Raw genomic sequence first — 22,219 nt, 5'->3', positions numbered from 1 at the left:
GTAGTGAGTATCCGGTTTTCAAAGTATAAGGTGGTTCGCTATGATTTGCTCTGCAGAAACCAACCTGGATCGCAACCTACAAAAAAGACAGGCTGGAAGAATGTCTTCTCACTACCTCATATCTTTTTTCCATGATTGCACTTGCCTCGTTTCTCCATCGCTTACCATCCATGTCCATGACCCGTCCTCCTCCTTACAGTCAAGGTTCCCTTCTCCTCACCCCACTGGCTCTGACTTCAAACATCCTCCACTTTCTCGCTGAGTCTCCTTCATGCACCTGCATCCCTTCACAGGTTCCTTTTGAGCCACCGAACCGTGGAGCTGAGAGGAAGATGCTTTCTTTTGAAGCTGTAGCTCTTGCCTCAGTCGTGGCGCAAGCCAAGAGCCCCGTGTCTGAATGCTGCAGTCTGTGTAACTCTTTTAGGACAGCAAAGATCCAGACCTTATGGTTCAGCTTTATGCCTTGTCACTGCTGCTGTTAGGAAAATAGTTCTGCACTGAAGGATTTTAAGTAATGTTTTCCACAAACGAAAACCCAAAACCGTATCTCACTAGAGAGCCAAAAAGCATATCATTGCCTCACAGAACTTTTACCAGATCATATTTGTGGGGGTCAAAAGATAATTTGCTATAAGGACATCAGTGCGGTTGATGCGTGGTGCTGAGAGTAGCTTAACTTCTGAAACTTTTTAGTATGAGAGCAGAAGTCGTGTTTTCAGCGTGCGTCCCAGTCAGCCCACAGGCACAATTACTAGATGAAAATCTTTACGACAACTGAAGGGAAAGACGAGGAGTGAAATTCTGACCCTCTTGTGTTAAGTTTTGGCAGTGGCTTCACAGGAGCCTTAAATTTTTTACCTTAAATTTTCAGATAGCTTGTAACGCTCTTTGTGAGTTCTGAAATCTAATGCAATGCACATAATGCATTAAATAAATCTGCAATATGGCTTGACAGAACAGAGAAGAAAATTAATCTTTCATGTCTCTACCCTGGAAAAGGGGTTATCCTTCCATTTTGAGAATAATTGGGAGTTTTATTTTGCTTTCCAGTTCTGAAAAAAAGAAGTTCTGACAGCTATTAGCAACGGTGACATGTATCAGCTTGTTTCTACTTATATGTGGTGAGGGATTGTAGCCACAATGATTATAGCACTTTAATTTAAAGAGACTATTTTAGTATCAATTCAATTTAAGCCATAACAGCTGAACATGGTTGGACCCAGCCTTTGAGCGACTAACCTTCATTTGATGGCTGTAACTATCTGTAAAAGTTTCTGAGAGCTGGCTTAGTGAGAAAGATGAAAGAAAGGATGGAAACCTGGTGGTAATGGGGATGGTGTCTGCAACTCCTCTTTGTTACAAAATCCCTTATGAAATCTTAAAATAGCAATTGCCTTTCATTAAATCGACAGTGTGTTAAGGAAGAAGGATCTTTTCATGGCCCTGTTCTCTGGGAAAGGGACATGCACTGAATGTGCTTTGCCCGTCTCCTGCCCCGAGAGGGAGAAGCCCTTGCCCCTGGCAGCCCAGAACAACTGGCTTTGTCAAAGCCAGGATGATTGCACACCTCTGATTCTTTTCTCGGTTTTTTCCTTCCATGGTTTCATGAAGAGAATGATTCTTGGTCTCACCATTTCAAACTGTGTGTGGCCTTAACTGAAGACAATTAATTTCTGATTCTGCTGAACTCATTATTAACCTTCTGTCAGCTCAGATCAGACCAGATTTATCTTGCTGTATTTCTCAAAACAGAGGCTTAGGGGTTCCTTTCTCATCCGTGGTTTTCAAATTTCCAAGTGCCATTGAGGCAATAATAGCGCTTTTGAGATGTACCTTGCAAGCCTTATTTCTGTGGGTTATATTTTTTACTTTAGAAAAGAGAAATTAGTAACTTTAGTGTTCACTGGTGGTACCAGACTGACAAAACCCTTCCAGAGACTGCCTCCTGAGGTATGTCCATACACGCGGCACCAAGATGGGCATTTCGGCATTGTTTTGTCGGAAAGACTTATGCACACCATGCATAGAAAGGGTCTGTTTATAGATTTCTCACCTTCTCCACAAAAACTCTCAACCCAGGTCTTGACTATGTGTATCATCAAGCTGGGTTTTTTCAAGGTCTATACAATCCTTGAGTAGATTGAAGTTGAAGCTAGGGCTCAATACATTTCATTTACATTGAGAAATGGTGATAATTTTTGTCCCTGCTGACAGAGGTCAAATTTGAACCAAGACCACAGAAAAGTCTGTAGTTTTGTATGATTCTTGTGCCTACATTCAACCAGGGTACAGCCTTCAAGAGTCTCTCTGGTTTAGCCTTGCATTTGATTAATATTTTCATTTGACTTCTGGTGGGGGTCTCAAAACAATTCCACATGTCATACTCAAATCACTTAAATATTTTGGTGGAAAGTATATATGGGAGCTAAAATCGGATTAAATATAAACTAGAAGAGTCATGGCTACATTGTATGAACCCACTACACTTTTATGATTAAATTTATCATCCCAAGGTTTGGGTTTAGGTGAAACTAGAAATCTCGAAGACAGTGATTTGTGGGAGTCCTGGTTGGGAGAGCTTAAATTTTTTCTCCCCTAAAAACTGTTATCTGGTGAAATTTGTGTTCCTCGCTTGACTGTTCTTGCTCATATCTGCAGCTCTAATATGGGCAAGTTATGCTTTTTTGTTGAGACCATCAATATTACTTTCATTTTCCCTTCATCATGTAAGCCATTGCCAACTTTTTCATTTCTTTTTTTCATATACTTTTCACTCTCCTGAATTTACTTGGATCAGTCAACGTTATGATAAATATCATGTAAGCATTGTTGTGTCCACATTCATACGCTTTTTTGTTGTCATTTGCTCAGCCCTCACGTGCTGTGAAGGCATTGTGACTGGTGTACGAAAACCTTGATCTTCAGAGTTACTGGAAGCTTTTGACCTAGCTAAAGCATTTTGTGAAACTTTCACTGCATTCCCAGTTTGTTTGAAAATCTGTGTTTGTGATGCTAATTTCTAAAAGCCTTGCTCTTTATTTGTTGCATGCAACTAGTGTTTTTCTGCTTCCTCGTGTGTCCTTTGCTGAAAATTAAATCAATTGCAATAGCTTCCTTGAATCAGTAAATCAATTTTCTATAGAATAGATTCTATAGACACTTTTCCTGCTAAATGATATTTTGCAATAGGCAAAAGATATTTTGCCTGCATGGTCATGATCTCTACTCTCGTACTGCATCTTGGATATAGTATATGTATTTCACTAGCAAACATTTAAGTAGCAAGTATTTTGTCTTAGTCCCTAAGCTTGATTCTATCCAACTTTTATAGAGCTGTAAAAGATTGTAAATGTGGCAATAGCTCGCTTTTCCAGTTATTTTTAAAGATTTCCTCTCTCATCAGGTTTCTATACCAGGTACAGAACCACACAGAAGCACAGAATCATTAAGGTTGGAAAAGACCTCTAAGATCATCGAGTCCAACCGTCAACCCAACACCACCATGCCCACTACCCCTCCTCTTTTCTCTAGCAAGTGTGACAGTAATTGAACAGTGTCGTGCTGTTTCAGCTAGATATCCAGCTAGACCTAGTTAAGCGTGGAAGTGGGGAGATGTTATTCCAGCTCTTTTCAGCTTTTCTGGCTGCTAGCATCTATGGCAGATGTCTTGCCCCTGCGGCAATATATATTTGCATTCTGTGATAGTATCACAGTGGTTTGAAAAACAAATGAATTACTGTGTAAAACCTCAGGATTTTCTTTTTCTCCTAGAAAAAGTGGTACTTACCACACTTCAGCCTATTTCTGAGCTGCCTGGAAAAGCACAGCTGATTCGATTCCTAAGTTGTGGCTCTGTTAGGACAAAAGACTAGTGCAGTCGCACTGCCTCTGTTAGGACAAAGGACTGGTGCAGTCGCACTGCGCAGGACACAAGGGACCGCAGGGCAGGGCTCAGGGCAGCCTGTGTGCAAAAATGTGCTCGCGGCAGCGGCACTGTTGCGCGGCTCTCACTCTCCTAACCCCCCTCATTTAAAGATCTTTTAACTCCTCTTAGGCGTGTGGATCCTTCCCTGCTGATTAGAGTGTCACAGATACCTTCGAAATAATCCTAATTTGTGCTGCATCGCGCTGCATCGCTACCTCAGTGTTACTGACTTCACAAAATCTTGACATACTTGAGCTGATCTTTCCAAATTGGGGTAAATGTATCATTTTGTTTAGAGCACACACATCGAGGTCCTTTTTCACTTGGCTGCTGGCTGTGCTTCATCTTGATCAAACATAGAAACAAACAAAGGAAAACAATCAAAGCTTCAGTTTTGTTAATTCCTGGTATCTGTTCTTCACAAGTTTGCCTTCCATTTTCCGTTTTATGTACTTACTACAAAGTCTCTCCCAAGAAACTGAGATCCATAAAGGTTTTTCAAAGTTTGAAAGAAAAACTTACATCTCCAGGCATCCTTCTAGCATAATAATGAATTTTGATCCATTGTTACTGTTCTGTCACAATAAATGGATTTTATTGAGCCCTTTTAGAAAGCCCAGAAATAAATGTTAGCTCTCCCCCACATCCTGAACTATAACCACGCTCCCTCTTCACGGAGCGTATGTCTACTTCTTTTAGCGGTGACTGGTAGCATACTGCCTGCCTCTGCCTCTGTAACGGTTGTTTTAAAATCTCAGATTCAGAAAGGCACACGTCCCACCGAAAACAGTGTGCTTCAGCCTCCTTCGTCTGAGGAGAACGGTTCTCAGACCGTCTTCAGGTGGTGTGTAAGACCCGCCTTCGTCCCTTGTACCCCGCCGTCCTGGGAGCCCTCCAGCCAAGCACCCGCTCCCTGTGCCTCCCTCCCGACGAAGGGAGTGTTGGGGATGCCGGGTTTCGGAGCAGGGGAGGGCACAGCTGAGGAGAGCATCCCTTGCACGTACCTTTGGCTTCAGGGCCCTTCTCAGTGGCACTGATTTGGCAGCACCAGGCTTCTCCTGCTCTCTGCTGCTCCCGGTGCCACCGGAGAGGGAGGTTGGCTGCTGCCTTGTGTCGCATCGAGTTCTGAGAGAGTGCCCCAGCTTCAGGACAGTGTGAACGGGACTCCCGGCTGGGGCATCCTTCACGTTAGGAGGTTTTCTTTGCAGCGTTTCCTCTTAAAACAAAAACACACAAAGAACCAGCCATGAAGTACCTGCGTCTTCATGTCAGCCACAGGCTCCTCTTCCTTTTGCTGGGTCTCCCTACACGAAAAGGGGTCTGTAACCACCCGTTAAAACACTGCCTTCAGGTTTGGTCACAGCCACATGTCTTCCTGGAATGAAAACTAGTGAAGCAGTCAGAAAAGTAGAAAGGGATGAAGAGGAGCAATCCCGTGCCCTACAGGCACACGAAGGAGAAGCAGCCTCTGTGTTTCTGGCTAGCGTGTGACCCCAGGATCAGAGAGGGGAGCAGGCAGGAGGGAAAGGAAGAGAGGGAAGGTCAGGAGACAGTGTCCTGACTGGAGGAAAATGTGGCCTGTTATGGATGGTAGGAAAGCAAAGAGCTGCTTCGGAAATGCGTCAGACATGCCTCCCCGGGGTGCGGACAGGCGTGACTCTCCCTGTCTCTGCGTTGAGGTTGCTGGAAACGAAGAATGCCGCGGCGCTGTGTCTGAGCCAAGCGGCTTGCTGACAGGGCAGAGCGCACCGAGCACAGCGATGCACCGACACACGCACTGCCCCAGCGCCAGCCCGTCCCCAAAGGGAAAACAACATCTGTCTGCATCTGCCCGAGGCGCTGCCCTGCAGCAGGCTGACAGAGCTCGCCAGGGGCTTCCCTCCACGGGCCCTCTTCAGCCGCCCTGCCAGGGCGTCCCCGGTGCAGTCACGTCCTCCGTCTCCAGTCCTGAACGCAGCTGAGAAATCATCACTCTGCTCAGGCCTCATCTCAGCATTTTGAGACATTATATTTTTGTGTACCAATCTTCCGGGGTTTATATTTCTATAAACAGAAGAGAGAGCAGGGAATCATAGCAAGGGTTTGAATCAGGATGTGTTGTGTTAAACTACTAAATCTGTATTTCTACCCCTGAACAAGCACCACAGTTAGGAGAGGTGTGGAAAACCTCAATTTGCAGGGAGCTCGGTGGCACTCCTGTCCGTGAGTCAAAGGAGAGGTACTGGCTCATGATTCATTTAGCCTGCTTCCTCTGCGACGCACAGGCTGCTACACGTGATCCAGCAGCGCTGCTCAGGGTTTGGAAGGGCCGCACAGAAACGTCTTGTACTGCTTTGAAAGCCAGACTCTTTAATGTGAAGAATGTTTTGCTCACATGTATATGCTTTTGCAGAAAAAAGTCAATATTACAAGAAAAGTAATTTGGGGGCTGATGAAATCAATAAGTACTGTGGCTCACATCGGAAGTTTGTATAGCGTAATATCCCCTGGAATCAATGACCATTGCAGGATACAACCATTTATAATTTCACGCTGATGTTGCAACGATCCACTGCAAGGTTAAGAATAAAGGATCTCAGAAGCTGTAAAGAGAGTGAAGAGAAGCAGATCACCTTTTAGTCTAACTAGTAGCTATCCTTACTTGAAAACTATTACCCTTATTTTTTGCAATTTACTGACCTCAAACTATGGTTTCCCAAACCCTCATATCTTACAGTTCAGCCTCTTTTCTAAAAAACCTTCAATTGAGAGTGTCATGTTGAACAAGACATGAACTTGAAGTAATTCTGAAGACTGGAAAACAAACTTAGATTCAAAATATTCTGTTTCTACACAGCCAGGAATGAAAGCACATCATTTTTCTCTTATGGGGGGTATTTTTCAAACACCGTGCTTAGTCTCTCGTTCATACCACTCTGCAGATAATAAAACCAAAAAGAATTGTTTTAGCATCGCTCAGCTTCGAACTGTGAGACATTATGTGAGTCAACAAACCCAGTCCTCTGCTGTTAGAACCAACCATTTTAGGGTCTGGTATGTATAATGTGGACCATAACTTTGGTTGAATAGTGCATGCATTTCAGCAGGAACACCACTATGTATTCAAGACTTTAAGGAACAGATAAACTATCAATCTTTTCATAGCTTACCTTCACTTTAAAAGTTGCAGGTGCCCTAGATCTACCGACATCTATCGACTGGCCTCTTCACCTTCTCTTGGATTATCATAGGACTTTTATTCTCTTAATGTACAGTAGCTGCCTTCCAAAACCACTGTGTTCTCTCTCTTTAGACAAGCTTTGCATTTTTTGTCCTAGTGACAACAGTGTACGTGCTCACCTTATTTTTTAGCCAGTATAAACCCCAATTCCAATTTGAAGTCACATAGTGTTGTGAGTATGGCTTATGTTCCTAACTCCTTAGTGACCTCAATTTTGTGGTATTAAATAAATGTGACATGTTTGTGTTCAGCTTTCCAAATTATAAACAACCCTGTCGAATCTTGTGAACGTGAGTCGCACCGGAGTTTTCCCAGTGAAAGTCCTGTAGTTCAGGTGGATGGCAATGTGAAAATACTGCAATCCTAAGAATGCAACTGTCTGTCTTTACGGTGCATAAGAAAACTATGGTTGCGGAATATCTCAAGCAGTAGTGCACAGACTGCGCCAAGATTCTGTTACACTGAATGCATCCTCTCAATTCTGAGAAAGACCTCTGAAATCACTGGCCTGGCATTTCCAGCCTGCAGAACAGAGAGAGAGAAGCTGGTTCTTTGTTGTTGGTTAGCTACCTTCTGCAAACGTGCTCAGATTTGCTACACTGGCATGAAAAGAAGAGTCTTTCTATAGCCAGTTCTGAGCATGAGTAGCTAAAATTCGTTTGTATGTGGGGAGGGAACACTTCAGTTCTGATAACTATATGCTGTCAAATGTGTCGGCAGTGTAAGAAAATGACACACCGTTTTGTATACTCAATGTAGCATGAAGAAGAGGAGCAGGAAATAAGTGCATTCGAAAGGCATTTATGGATCCACAGAAGCAAAAGCCCATATGTGTATAAATATGCGTATAGGTGTTTACTCAATGCTTGGGGAATTAATGAATTCCCTCAGCAAATCCCTGTGTAGTTTGTTGCATAAAGAGCTGTTTGCATGCTGAGAGATTAAAGGGAGGCCACTGGAAAACTACGGTTAATAAAATCATAGAATAGTTAAGTTGGGAGGGACCTCCAAGACCATTTAGTCCAAAACCTTCCCCAAAGTTGGACTGACTTCAAAACGAAATGCCTGTATGAAATCTAGAATTAGTGTACAAAAGTGCCTTCAAACCCTATCTCTGGCAGAATATTTCATTTCATATGGCAAAACCTACCAGCAGATTAGACTGAGCCCCTTACAAAACACAGAGGAGAAGACATTTTGGACTGGATTCTATTTTGGTCACTTTGACTGACAGAGCTTCAATCCTTTGCTTCTCTATCCCTCTGTAAAGAAGTACCGCAGAAGAGGAAGGACTGCTGCCGACAGTTTTAATTTCAAGTTCCACAGTCCAGTCAAAAGCCATGAAATGGGGACTAGTGTTAGGAGAAAGACAGATTTTCAAGATTGAGGTTTTGAAGATTCACTAAGCCGTATTTGCAGTGTCACAGTGCTCGTGAAACCAGTAGAGTCTCCTAAATGACCGGGGAACGTGTCTGTCTAGATGTAACCAAGAATGTTAAAGAAACTGATTGGATGTAATGCTCACTGCCATTCACTGGGGATTAAAAGACTGTGAGAGGGGAAAAGGGATCTCTCCTTTTTTTGTGTCTTTCTTATTCCTTTTTTGGTTCATTAAGGATTGGGCACATAAAAAATAAAATAAGATTTAAAAAAAGATGTACACCTGATAAAACCTATTACTCCCAAATGATTTAGTTCCACAACATATTTACAAGCACAAGAAACATACAAAACTCTCTTAATTTGTAGTGCTATATAAGATAACAGAATTGGCAAAAAGAAAGTATTACCTACTCCAACATTTCCCATGCTTTGTAACCATTTGCTCTTTTCCTCTAGACTTTTGGCAGAGTAAATATAATTTGAATTATCTCTCCAGATTTAACATGTGCATTTAAGCTAAAGCAAGTGTTGCCAAAGGGTGTCATTGATCCATATCACAGAGACCCACAATGAAAGAAAATTCCCAGATATGTGACATGCTTACAAAGTGTGCATTGCATCCCCCTCTAGTGACCAGTCTGCCTATAAACCTTGGCAGGGCTGACTGGAAACTTTCCACCTGAAGTATTTTCTATCAGAGAAGTTCTGTTTTTGTTTTGTTTTCAGTAAGGCATGAAGTTGATGGAAATTATCCCTAGGAATTATCAAAATTTTCCTTTTTACATGCAGTTGATTGATAGTTGAAGAATGTAGGCTCCTAGGATTTATTGTAATTTATAATGTAGGCCAGCTTAGAGGATAAATTCAGAATGGAACACTTCAGTCAGGTTATTTAGTTACTTACAGGGAAAAAAAAAGTCATTTTCTTTGCACAGCACATTATGAAATGTCTGCTTTCCATCTTAATTCAGAACAAAATTAGAAGTTACACTCTTGAATATTTCCGGAAATACCTGGGCTTATTTCCCAACCCGCTCTACCAAATGAGTTTATTTCCAAGACCTTTGAGGCTTGATTTTTCTTGGGACATTAACCTAGTCTCTGTATATTATCAATTTTCTGCAAATGCCACCATCCAAGTGTCTTCTTGTCAATAATTCTGCATCTTACGGATATGCATTTTATGGATAAATCTGAGTGGGTAGCAGAAAATCAGCAAGAAGTCCTTGAGCTTCTTGTCATTCTTGTACTGTTGTGTTCTTCTTAGGTAGTTGTGTTGAGATAATGGGGTTTGAGAAGATGATACAGAACATCTGGAGTATTTATAAAATAGGTGTAAGTAGAAGATTGCCTGAAAGACTGTGTATGTATTCTACATGAGCTTTTTAGACTTTCCGACCATGGTCGATAAGAGGAATTTTGTTTTGTAGATCATTGTGGTGACATGTCAGCTGCAGATTTATTATGAGTTATAAATTTAATGCATGTGCAGGGCACACGCAAGCTAAAAGCCTTCCAGAAAAGGCTACATTTTAGTAGTGTGGGTTATGTCATAACCGTTTAGAAGATTATGCCAGTATAGTCAGCCTTTTGGGTCCTTCATCGTCAGAGCAAAGTAACTGTCTCACCAATGAGGAACGCGTCTTCTTTTTCCAAAACATATGATGCAGTTCAGCCACAATTCTTACACCAAAGCAAGAATTTAGAGGAGTCGAATGTCCTGTGTTACGTAGGAGTTCAGATCAGATCAATGCTGTAGTCCCTAAGGGCGATTGCAAATTTGTTCCCTGTTGTCTTTTTCTGAAATTCTCATCCAGTCTTGTTTTAAATGTCACATTGTAAATTGTCTGCTGTCATTTCTCTTGGCGAGTTTATTGTGGAGAAAAACTCTGACTCTGAGTAAATAATTAATATTACTTAGTTGCATTTGATTAATTAAAATTATCAAAAATTCTGTGGTTCTGAAGTTATATATTAACATAGATTATGCCACCGTCATGACCAACAGATATATTTATGTATATCACAGGCAGGCCAGGAGTAGAAATAAGAAGTGGTAGATGTTTTTTTAACTTCTGTTCATGTGGCTGGCCTTTGGCAAATCACAGCTCAGCCCAGATTTGTATTTGCCACTGAGCTACACACTGCTGAAATAGGAATACCAATGAGGTAACTGTTTCTTAACACTTCTACCACCGAAAGAAGCTATCTGAAGCTTCCAAATAAAGTTACGTGTTAGCTATTAAGTGCTACAACAAGCTGTTTTGCCAGAGATTCGGACCCTGGCAAACAAGCCCCTCCAGGCTCATTTGGGAAAGCAGTGAATGGGCTGCAATTTGCCCCTTACATCTGAGCTCAAAAACAAGCAGAAACATTGCCAAGAATTACCCTGCCCTACTGCTGACCTTCAAAAGTCGGAATTCTCCCTAAGCTAATAGACATGCAGCCGAAGCAAGAAGTGGCTGTGCTCAAAGACACGATCCTCGCTTCCAGACCTCATTAGTGGTCAGGTTTCTCGACCTGGGCAAGGCTGTAGAGGAGAGAGCGGGATGAGCGGTGGTGGGAACTGCATTGCTTGTTGAAGCAAAGAGTAGGCAGTGCAAAGATTATCAATCTTTTCATTTTAGATTTCAGCTAAAATGAAGACCAGAATTCCCACTTTGGCCAATTATGTTTGTGTATTTTAGTGTTCCTTTCCTTAATTTTTCAGGAAATTAATGCTTAGCAAATTTTGTTTCACTGGTGAGCGGCACATAAAACTCCCTGGAATAATGGCACAGGATGCGCCTTCTGTAGTCTGCTCCACCGGTGAGCAGAATTCACTGCAGACCCAGCCAGACTCTCTAGGCTTGTTTGCTCAAACTAGAGCAACACACATTGCTGCGCTTCAGAGGTGCCCGGCTCCATCCCCATGTATTAACCACCCTGGAAGCCAAGGCGTACACACTGGTGAGCATGCAGAAAGCGGCTTGTGCTGTTGCAGCCTCTTGAATGCACTGTGAGAAATGGGTTCCTGCTGCCTCCCCACCCCGTCAGCCTGGGATCGTCTCCAGCGGTGAGGTACAGTGCTTGCAGGTGAAAGCAGTGCAGCTTCCCTCCACCCCAAATGAACTCGATCAAACCCCGACTGTCCTCTTGCCCTCCTGAGACTCCTTAGTCATTCAGGCGGGAAGTCACCAGCGCGGTCACCCTGACCCAGGACCCCATCCTTCACACCCAGCCTCTGCCTCCAGAGAGATCAGGAACCTGAGAGAGCTGGCAGGAGGGGGTACAGCTGTACCAAACACATACCCGTACTCCTGCATGAGAATACCAATCCTGAGCTAAAAACATTGGCGTGTGGTCATGGCAGTCTGCCCAGAAGACTTATCCCTGCCTCTAAGGAGGGCTAATTAGTCCAGGCTGAGCATCCCTCCGGAGCAGATCTTCTGCTTGGAAGGCTGGGAACTTCTGTCTTGTTCGCTTACATTTGATCTACTCTAAATCTCCAGAATTCAGGAGTTGATACTTTTCTCACTTGTATCATCTAGTCTTTTATCTGTTCAGTCCAAGTCCAGGAATAAAGTACCCCCAAATGACGATTCATTGTTTTCCAAGGGTAATGTTACTTTTTCCTCTTATTTGAAGCTATCACGGTGAAAATGTGTAATAAATGTCCATTTGGTTCTCATCTAATCTGAATATCTTCCTTTTCACAGTTTCAGTGTTAGAAATACTCTATTTTGGTTTGGTTGGTTTGATTTGGTTTGCAGCTCTCCTGCCTACCTGCTCACAAGATGACACTATTATAAAATTGATAAGAAATATTTACAGTCTTATGTAGAAATCTTTTTCAGTTGTTTTGTTCATACTCGGAAGGCTATTTTTTTAAATCCTCTAATTAATAGAAAGGATGCATACGTAGGGTTAGATTTCCTCCCAGAGGTTATCCATATCCCTCACTGTCTTTGAACAAATAATATGTAAATAAAGACGAATTTTCTTCACATTACCTTCAATAAATGGGTTTAAACCACCACACAAATCTCATAATTCACCTCTTTGGTTCTAGTAGTTTTAGGACAAATCCAGTAGATTTAACTTTAAGCCTCTGTCATGGTTTAACCCAGCTGGCAGCTAAGCCCCACCCAGCCGCTCGCTTACTCCCCCCCGGTGGGATGGGGGAGAGAATCGGAAGGGTAAAAGTGAGAACACTCGTGGGCTGAGATAAAGACAGTTTAACAGGTAAAGCAAAGCTGCGTGCGCAAGCGAAGCCAAACAAGGAATTCATTCACTGCTTCCCATCGGCAGGCGGGTGTTCAGCCATCCCCAGGACAGCAGGGCTCCATCACGCGTAACGGTGACTTGGGAAGACAAACGCCATCACTCCAAACATCCCCCCTTCCTTCTTCTTCCCCCAACTCTATATGCTGGGCATGATGCCATATGGTATGGGATATCCCTTTGCTCCGTTGGGGTCAGCTGTCCCAGCTGTGCCCCCTCCCAGCTTCTCACTGGCAGAGCATGGAAAGCTGAAAAGTCCTTGACTTAGTGTAAGCACTGCTTAGCACCAACTGAAACATCAGTGTGTTATCAACATTCTTCTCATCCTAAATCCAAAACACAGCACTATACCAGCTACTATGAAGAAAATTAATTCTATCCCAGCTGAAATCAGGACAGCCTCCAAATACCTCTGCTGCCAGTCTAAGGTAAAGTTCTGGTTATCCAGTCCTTTACATTCACTGAGGCCTGCAGTTGCTATGGTTTCAAAGATTTCACAGAAATCAAAACACTTTGATAGGAGTCAGTACAATTATCTTTGATAAATAATTTCTCTGATCTCTAGATGTCCTGACAGAGATTGCCCCATACATGTGCTGACCAAACAAGAATTTTCCTGCATTTATTCCTTTCTTCTTAACTCCAGAAATTGTCTGGGGCAAAGATGAAGACTTTATATTGAAATAAAAATCTAGCATATATGTCTAACATGAATATCACATTTTCCCGGGATTTCTTGCCGTCTGCAGTTCAGTTAGAAGACGTGAACGTGAGCCTCACCCCGGCTGCAGCACACCTGAAATCCGGTGTGTTTTCCACGGTGCACAGGCAGTTCTAGCACCCGGGTCAGGGTGGGCAGAGGCAGGGAACAGACGCAGGTCAGCTCTGCAGCCCTCGCACGTAACTCCAGCATTTCCCGGAGGCGTTGGGCTGCACAGCGTTCCTGTCTGCGAAATCCTGCTTGGTTAAACCACAGCTCCGGCCACAGTCCTGAGCAGTGCGGGCTCCACTCTCCACAGGGCACCAGCCATCGCCCCAAATCCTTCCTTGCTACCATTCATAGTTGCAACCACCAGTCTCCAGGGATGCTAATTTCATCGTATGGACCAGTTTGCCTAGGGAAGGAGATGCCACCAAGAGATTCCATTACCACAGTCAAAATGCACCGTAATTTTTGTCAATTTTAAGGATAAATGCAAAATGTGGTTCTTTTGATGTCCAATAATGAACAATACTTTACGCTTGCCATTATGCCCATCAAACAATGACAAGGAATATGCATTTCACAGACAATAAGGTGAAACAGTAAAAAATCACTAAGTGATTTTTTAAGCAGATGGAAATCTGGCACTTTACCTGAGGCTCAGTTCAGGCGCAAAGAAACTTAGCACAGATCATCAGTGGTACTCTGCTAGCTCTCAAAGACGTTATAAAAAGGGACGCTGTAGAACTGGAACACGCATGGAGGGCAGACTGAAATCTTACCTCTAACGACTGACAAATCTCAATTAGTGCGAGCAGGGAGAAGCTTTCATCCTAGACACTGAGATAAGCTACAGGATGAATGACGTGTCTTCTTTTCATAAACAAATGGAGATATTTTAAGAACTAAAGTACCTTTGTCTCACGAAAGTAACATTTGCATTATTAAGTGTGGTTATTAAATTGAATAGGACTTACCATTGTGTCATAATTTTTTTTTCCCCACCTTAATGGATTTCTTATGGCTTCTAGTGATCCATTCTATAAGGACTCTTCAGATCTGTTCCTTCCCTTCTATACATCAGCATAAATTAGGAACTACCACTATTAATTTACACTTATGTAAGCCTTAAAAGAGAAAAGAATCAGTCCATGTAATTTTATTTAAGGTCATCACTGTGTTTGTATTTAAATATCATCTTTTTCACTTCATCACTGCGATTCAGTGCACATGTTAAATAAAGCTGTTATACTTGATCTATAACTAATTACAGAAATTGTTTTGCTCTAGTATTGATTAGAAACTGACATTCTCATTTATGAAGCTATTGGGTTTGCCTTCTCAGAGTTAATGTGTACTTTATAACAATAAATATGGGATGTAGCTAAAAGTGGTTTATCTATAGACATTTATCTACATAAGCAGGTGATTTGATCTCCTCAGAGTTTAGCTATGAACCAAAAACTGTAAAATCTTCACCATCTTTAAGACACTATTAACAATTACCTATAATAATTTTTTTTTTCTCTAGTCACAATATTCTCCTGTATGAGGATGGTCATGCAGTTGTTGCTGATTTTGGAGGTAAGGAGTTTTTATGAAACGTTTATAAATTAACCTCAAATCCCCTAAAACTGAACATGTGCTGACTAAGAAAATGCTGAGAGGTTGCTTTTCATTTTGTTATTATGAGGGGAGCTCTGGCTGGGACTCAGGGAAAAAAGGAGAGTTTATCACTTGTGGAAGAAGGGGCAGGCAACTCAGGAAGAGTACAGGGATCGCGTTAGGTCGTGCAGAGAGGAAATTAGAAAGGCAAAAGCCTGGCTAGAACTCAACCTGGCCACTGTCGTGAGAGACAACAAAAAATGCTTTTATAAGTATGTTAATGACAAAAGGAGAGCCAAGGAGAATCTCCATCCTCTATTGGATGCGGGGGGGAACGTTGCCACCAAGGACGAGGAAAAGGCTGAGGTACTCAACGCCTTCTTTGCCTCAGTCTTTAGTAGTCAGAGTGGTTATCCTCAGGGTACTCAGCCCCCTGAGCTGGAAGACAGGGACGACGAGCAGGATAAACCCCCCCATAATTCAAGAGGATGAAGTTCATGACCTGCTATGCCACCTGGACGTTCACAAGTCTATGGGGCCGGATGGGATCCACCCGAGGGTACTGAGGGAGCTGGCGGAGGAGCTTGCCGAGCCGCTCTCCATCATTTACCAGCAGTCCTGGTTAACTGGGGAGGTCCCGGACGACTGGAGGCTCGCCAATGTGACTCCCATCTACAAGAAGGGCCGGAGGGAGGATCCGGGGAACTACAGACCGGTCAGCCTGACCTCGGTGCCGGGGAAGATCATGGAGCGGTTGGTTTTGAGGGTGCTCACGAGCCATGTCCGGGACAACCAGGGGATCAGGCCCAGCCAGCACGGGTTCATGGAAGGCAGGTCCTGCTTGACCAACCTGATCTCCTTCTATGACCAGGTGACCCGCCTAGTGGATGAGGGAAAGGCAGTGGATGTGGTCTACTTGGACTTCAGTAAAGCCTTTGACACTGTCTCCCACAGCATTCTCCTAGAGAAGCTGGCGGCTCACGGCCTAGACAGGTCCACTCTTCGCTGGGTAAAAAACTGGCTGGACGGCCGAGCCCAGAGAGTTGTGGTGAAGGGAGTTAAATCCAGTTGGCGGCCGGTCACGAGCGGTGTTCCCCAGGGCTCAGTGCTGGGGCCGGTCCTGTTCAATGTCTTTATCAATGATCTGGACGATGGGATCGAGTGCTCCCTCAGTCAGTTTGCAGACGACACCAAGTTGGGCGGGAGTGTTGATCTGCTTGAGGGTGGGAAGGCTCTGCAGAGGGACCTGGACAGGCTGGATCGATGGCCGAGGCCAATGTATGAGGTTCAACAAGGCCAAGTGCCGGGTCCTGCACTTCGGCCACAACAACCCCATGCAATGCTACAGGCTTGGGGAAGAGTGGCTGGAAAGCTGCCCAGAGGAAAAGGACCTGGGAGTACTGGTTGACAGCCGGCTGAACATGAGCCGGCAGTGTGCCCAGGTGGCCAAGAAGGCCAACGGCATCCTGGCCTGTATCAGAAATAGTGTGGCCAGCAGGAGTAGGGAGGTGATCGTGCCCCTGTACTCGGCACTGGTGAGGCCGCACCTCGAATCCTGTGTTCAGTTTTGGGCCCCTCACTACAAGAAGGACGTGGAGGTGCTGGAGCGTGTCCAGAGGAGGGCAACGAAGCTGGTGAAGGGCCTGGAGCACAAGTCTTATGAGGAGCGGCTGAGGGAACTGAGGTTGTTTAGCCTGGAGAAGAGGAGGCTGAGGGGAGACCTCATCGCGCTCTACAACTACCTGAAAGGAGGTTGTAGAGAGGTGGGTGTTGGTCTCTTCTGCCAAGTAACTAGCGATAGGACAAGAGGAAATGGCCTCAAGTTGCGCCAAGGGAGGTTTAGATTGAACATTAGGAAAAATTTCTTTACTGAAAGAGTGGTCAGGCCTTGGAACAGGCTGCCCAGGGAAGTGGTGGAGTCCCCATCCCTGGAGGTATTTAAAAGACGTGTAGATGAGGCCCTTAGGGACATGGTGTAGTGGGCATGGTGGTGTTGGGTTGACGGTTGGACACGATGATCTTAGAGGTCTTTTCCAACCTGTATGATTCTATGATTCTATGATTCTATGACAAAAAAGGCTAAGAGGGATGAGAATACCCCTATTTTTTGCCTCATCTAAGTTAGCATGTGCTGTGGAGTACCCCGCTGTTTGTCTGAGAAGGAAGCCCAGATGATAGTGAGATGGATGCATCTCAGTTTGAGTAAGTTCTAGCAGTAGGTTCGAGGAAGAAGTTGAGTGAAAATGCCTGTAATAGAAGATGAGCCCTCCTCTTCCAAGGCAAGAGCTCAGGATCTGAGGATGGTGTTATTGTGCAAGTCTGCCTGTTGGCAGCCGAGCCCCATGGCAATAGGACAGGTTTCTTTCATTTTGGTTAAAAGAGTGGAATGTAGCTCCTTATTTCACTTATGAACCTTAGTAACCAAAATTAGATAGGCTATACTTTATGAATCTGTATTCTGTGCATTGTCTTGGTGTTTATCAGCCAAGCTCCACGGGGATGCATTCTTGTTGGTGCAAGGGTGGAGTTTAGGGAGCTGGGTTTGACCTAACTCCTCAGGAACTACCTGACTTAAGACATGGCCATTGTCACTGTGCAGTATCACCACAGATGTGATCAGTAGAGGTGCATGAACATCAGCTTAACATAGGAGGAGGGTGGTGGCAGCCTGACCACATCTGTGAGGGACCCAGTGCTGACCCAGACCTGCTGTCATCCAGCCTGCTGAAGCAAGGAGATAGCACAAGGCTTGGACCACGTGGGAGTAGCTGCTTGTCTGCGGCGTTGCTTACAATACTCTTATTCGCACAGATGCAGGCTTAAGTGTATTTTTCTGATATGTCAAAGGCATCTAAGTCCTGCTTGGGGACTTACTTATGTGTCACAAAATGTAGTATATACCACCTTCACTATATTCATGCAAGATCTTGTCATCTTTAGGTGGGCTGCTTTTCTGACATTAAGTAAGACTGACAGGCTTCTGTGGGATTGCATTTTAATGCAGGGCTCGGTGACTATTTGTGGTAAATCTAGATACAGTTATGTTCACCACTACAAATAACCATGAGGTCACAAATTCTGAGCTGGATCCTCAGCTGCTGCGAACTGCTATTAATGTCGATGGAGCTTTGTAGATTTATGCCAGTGCTGAATTTGGCATGCAGGTTTCAGAAGTCTCATTGTCTGTACACAACCTTCTTGAAAAACAGCTATCACAGCTCTCCTGGACTCCCAAAAACCCAGAGTTATTTAAAAAAAAAAAAAAAACCAACATTTTTTACCAAGACTTTTGTATAATAAGGTATTTTATAATATCTGTATTGTAATTTTTTTTTTGTTCTGTGTGTTTCAGAATCTAGATTTTTGCAATCCCTGGATGAAGACAATATGACTAAACAACCTGGGGTTTGTTTCTTGTTTTGTTCCATATAATTAGTATAAAACATACAGGCAAATTCAGTTTAAGAGAAAATGACATTAGAAATATTTTTATTGGAAAAGATGAACTTGTACAGTACTTTATCTCTCTTGCTATTTCTTTGTGGGTTTTTTTTTTTCCTTTAAGTGTCTTTAATAGCAGAGATGAGTGAATATATAATATCTGCGACAGAAAATCATGCTTTACAAGGTTGTCTTTGGAGCTCTATTGACCCCAAAATCCTTAGTAAAGTGTCATTTTTTTAATCCACCCTTCCCCACTCACATACACATGTTGCTGGCAGGTGATTCCTATTTCTAATAGGAAACTAGTTATTTGACACTGATTTTCTTTCAGAGTTCTTTTCTCCATTACAAGCCTATTGCTCACAGAGAGTCAGCTTTACAAGACAGCATCGTTGTCTTCATAAGTTTTAGTCCAGATGCATTCTGTGTGTCACTCCATGGTCTTGAAAGTGCATCATCATAATGACTAATTGTGGAATAGGATGGGTGATGCTAAAACCAGGGTTTGGCAATCAACTTTTTAACAAATTGTAATACACGCTCACTGTGTGAGGAGTGAGTACTGCTGCTGCAGACCTGGGTCCTGCCATGGTTTCATGACGTCTCACTGAGAAGGGCTGTCTTGTAAAGAATATACATTAAGTTACTGAGGTGCAAGGAATCTGCAAAGACACCCTGAACTCATCACTCCAGTGAGAGGCTTTTGAAGCAGCCTCAGGATTGGGCTTCTGTAGAAAGCAGTGAGATCCCAAGAGAGAAGGCACCAACCTTGCAGTTGTCATCAGTTTTTCCACCTACCAGCTGGAGTAGTAGTTAATTGGTATCATATGGCATGCTCCGACCTTATAATGTGGTCTCCAGACTTTGAGGCTGGGTGCTCTACTTTTATTCTCGCACTACTCTCATGTTTAAAGCCTGACCAGTCTGACTTTATGGGGTTGAGACAGCACGATACTAATGCTGTTACGTATAATGTGCAATAATATGCTGCCTAGATTTTGCAAGCTAGGTGAAAATTTTTCCTGGCAGATTTACCAGTTATTTTATGGAGCAATGGAGGCAAGGAAATAAGAAAAAAAAGGAAAACAAACACACAAATACAGGAGAAGATGCATATATGAGGAAGTAAAGACTGTTAATGTATCATTGATGTTTCCTGATGCGCAGAACCTACGCTGGATGGCCCCTGAAGTGTTCACCCAGTGTACAAGGTACACCATAAAAGCTGATGTTTTCAGCTATGCTTTGTGCCTCTGGGAGCTGTTAACAGGTGAAATTCCATTTGCTCACCTGAAACCAGGTAAGATGCTCAATGAATTAATATTTAAATTTCTCTGAACTAGAGAAGTAGCTACACTGGATAATATTAACCAATATTTTACAGAAGTTTGTTATTAAGTGCTAAGATTATGCATTCAGTGAAAAGCATAGAACTATCCCACTATAATAGCATATATTACTCACTACAGATCTACATAACGTAAAATTCCTTATCCAGATCTAGGAATATGAACAAGTCACTCTAATTGTAGGCCTTTTGTCTCTCACATTGGTGTCAGGATTGTAAGGCCAATCCTTGATACATCTCCTCCTCGAGCGTGTTCTCGTGTAGCTTAAGAAAGCGCCTGCAAACAGTGGTGGGGTAGCAAGAGCAAATCAACATTTCCAGGACCACACTTTGCACTCCCTGAGATTTTAACCCCGTGATGTCTGCCAGGAATTGTTAGAGGTTGAGCGCCGCAGATGTGGTGAGAGAGAGGGTTTGGACCCCCCGTGCCATTGAGACCACCCACTGCAGTCTGTCCTCCTGTGGCGGGAGGCAGATCTGTGGCCATGCTGTTGTGCAGCCCTCTCCGCGCAGGAGATGGCCTGGAGGAACCTTAACGAGGCATTTCACTCCAGCAACTGAAACGGCTGTGAAACATGGGGATCTTTTGGTGTGTTTTACGTGGGTTTGGGGGATAAAGAGAACAGTTGCTGGGGGAAGAGATGTGCAAAGTTTGTCAGATGGATTTCAGATAGATTTTCTGATGTTTGGAGAAAGCATGGCCTATGGCAGCATTTCGACCTTGAAAAAGGTGAATTTCTCTTAGTTCATACAAATGTTTATGCCCAAGCAGAATATAAACATTGGTAGCAATGTATAGTCCTTTGGTGTTCATACATCTATGTGTCTGTGTATATCTGTATGTCTAATTCTGTTTCTTAGGTGCTTATCAACATGCTATTCCCTTATTAGGTCAATTGCTTTATAAATTACTCAAATACTAAATGGAATCTAATGTATTTTTCTCATTAAGGCATTGATCTTATCTTTTCAAGGTAATTTTTGATACATGCGAAGTTTTGCTTATTGATTCCTTCCTTGGTTTGTCTTTTTGTTTCTGTTGAGGGAACCATTAAATAAAGATTCACTCTTCTGCTATTTTGAGATTATACCTCCATTAAACTCCTTTGGATGCCTTTGTGACGTTCAGAAGGTCAGCCTCTCACATGCAAAAGGCAGCTGTCGTGAATATCACTGGCAATTAGTGTGCCAGCTTTGTATATGACCTCCTATACTGTATTAGCTGATTTTCATATCTCTTTATTTCTAACTGCTGAAGTGATGCAGAAGCCAAACATCTGACTCAATTCCACTTCAGGTCCTAGAAATAAAATACCTTTAGCTGTGAACCTGAGTTTCAGTTCTGAATCACTTTCATGTTTGTGTTCCTCTTCCACTGGTCCTTGTTTCATGGCCATTTAACTGAAGATCACATCATACATTCCTGGGTGCAGTTCTAGTACACCATCATCCATGTTATCAAAGCCTTCTATAAGGTTACCATTTCTAACAGTAACCTCAGCTAATTCTGAATTAACCATTTTACTCTGTTCAAATTATGGTCTAGATAGGACTAGAAGACTCAAGAGGAGTTAAAGCTCACTGGGAGCATCATAAATGAAATAAAAGGCATAAAAAAATGTATACTGTTTCTCTCCACACACACACACACCCCTTTTTTTTTTAAATGTATTGCATCAACTGAATGATAAGGTCCCCTTATCCTCACTTCCATGGGCTTGCTGGCTTTTGTTTCTGCAGCTTTGAAGAGAAGGTTTTTTCTGTCCCTTCTCTCTTTGCTGAGATACTATGCCTAGAGAAGGGCTCTTTCCTTGTCCTCCACCGTAGCGATGAGTCCTTCCTTGCCTCCAGATCACCAACAGGTTTTTTTAATCCTATTTTAAAACACGTTTTCTAAAGACCGTGTTGGTGCCCACAAACGTGGGGATGCAGTTTTCCGAAATGCTCATGTTTGATCCAGGTCTGTTCTCCTTAAAATGAGCCCACCTAGCACCTAATTTTGGTCCTCTCAGTGGCCTAAGTAAGTGTAATTTTTCCTCTTCTGTGAATAAGGAAACTTTGTACAAGGTCTCAAAACAGGTGATTTTTCAGATGCAACAGTCACGGTTTACGACTAATTCCCAGTCTCTGTGGTACCTCAAACTGCTCTGCCTGTGAAAGATATATTTACGCACAAAAAAAGATATTGAATGTGCGCATCTGATTTATATATACATGCTGCAAAAAGCAGCTTTGAGGGTGTTCTATGTTTTATAGTCTATATAAAAGCCCCTGTGAAAGATATATGTTCAGATAATGACTATTCAGTTAAATACAAATCCCATATTT

The 22,219-nt window shown here is 43.1% G+C and overlaps 1 protein-coding gene across 1 annotated transcript in view; it reads left to right on the top strand.

The window, feature by feature from the left end:
• TNNI3K (TNNI3 interacting kinase) overlaps positions 1–22,219 on the top strand; it is an 88,141-nt gene that overhangs the window by 42,811 nt on the left and 23,111 nt on the right. The window contains exons 18-20 of the mRNA XM_075155519.1: positions 15,026–15,078; positions 18,452–18,504; positions 19,711–19,843. Of these exons, the coding sequence (XP_075011620.1) occupies positions 15,026–15,078; positions 18,452–18,504; positions 19,711–19,843 (239 nt within the window). The remainder of the gene's footprint in view (positions 1–15,025; positions 15,079–18,451; positions 18,505–19,710; positions 19,844–22,219) is intronic.

The sequence above is a fragment of the Calonectris borealis genome, chromosome 8, assembly GCF_964195595.1.
Source record: "Calonectris borealis chromosome 8, bCalBor7.hap1.2, whole genome shotgun sequence".
NCBI lineage: Eukaryota > Metazoa > Chordata > Aves > Procellariiformes > Procellariidae > Calonectris > Calonectris borealis.
The sequence above is the reverse complement of the archived record's forward strand: the minus strand, read 5'-3'. Positions and strand labels throughout refer to the sequence as shown.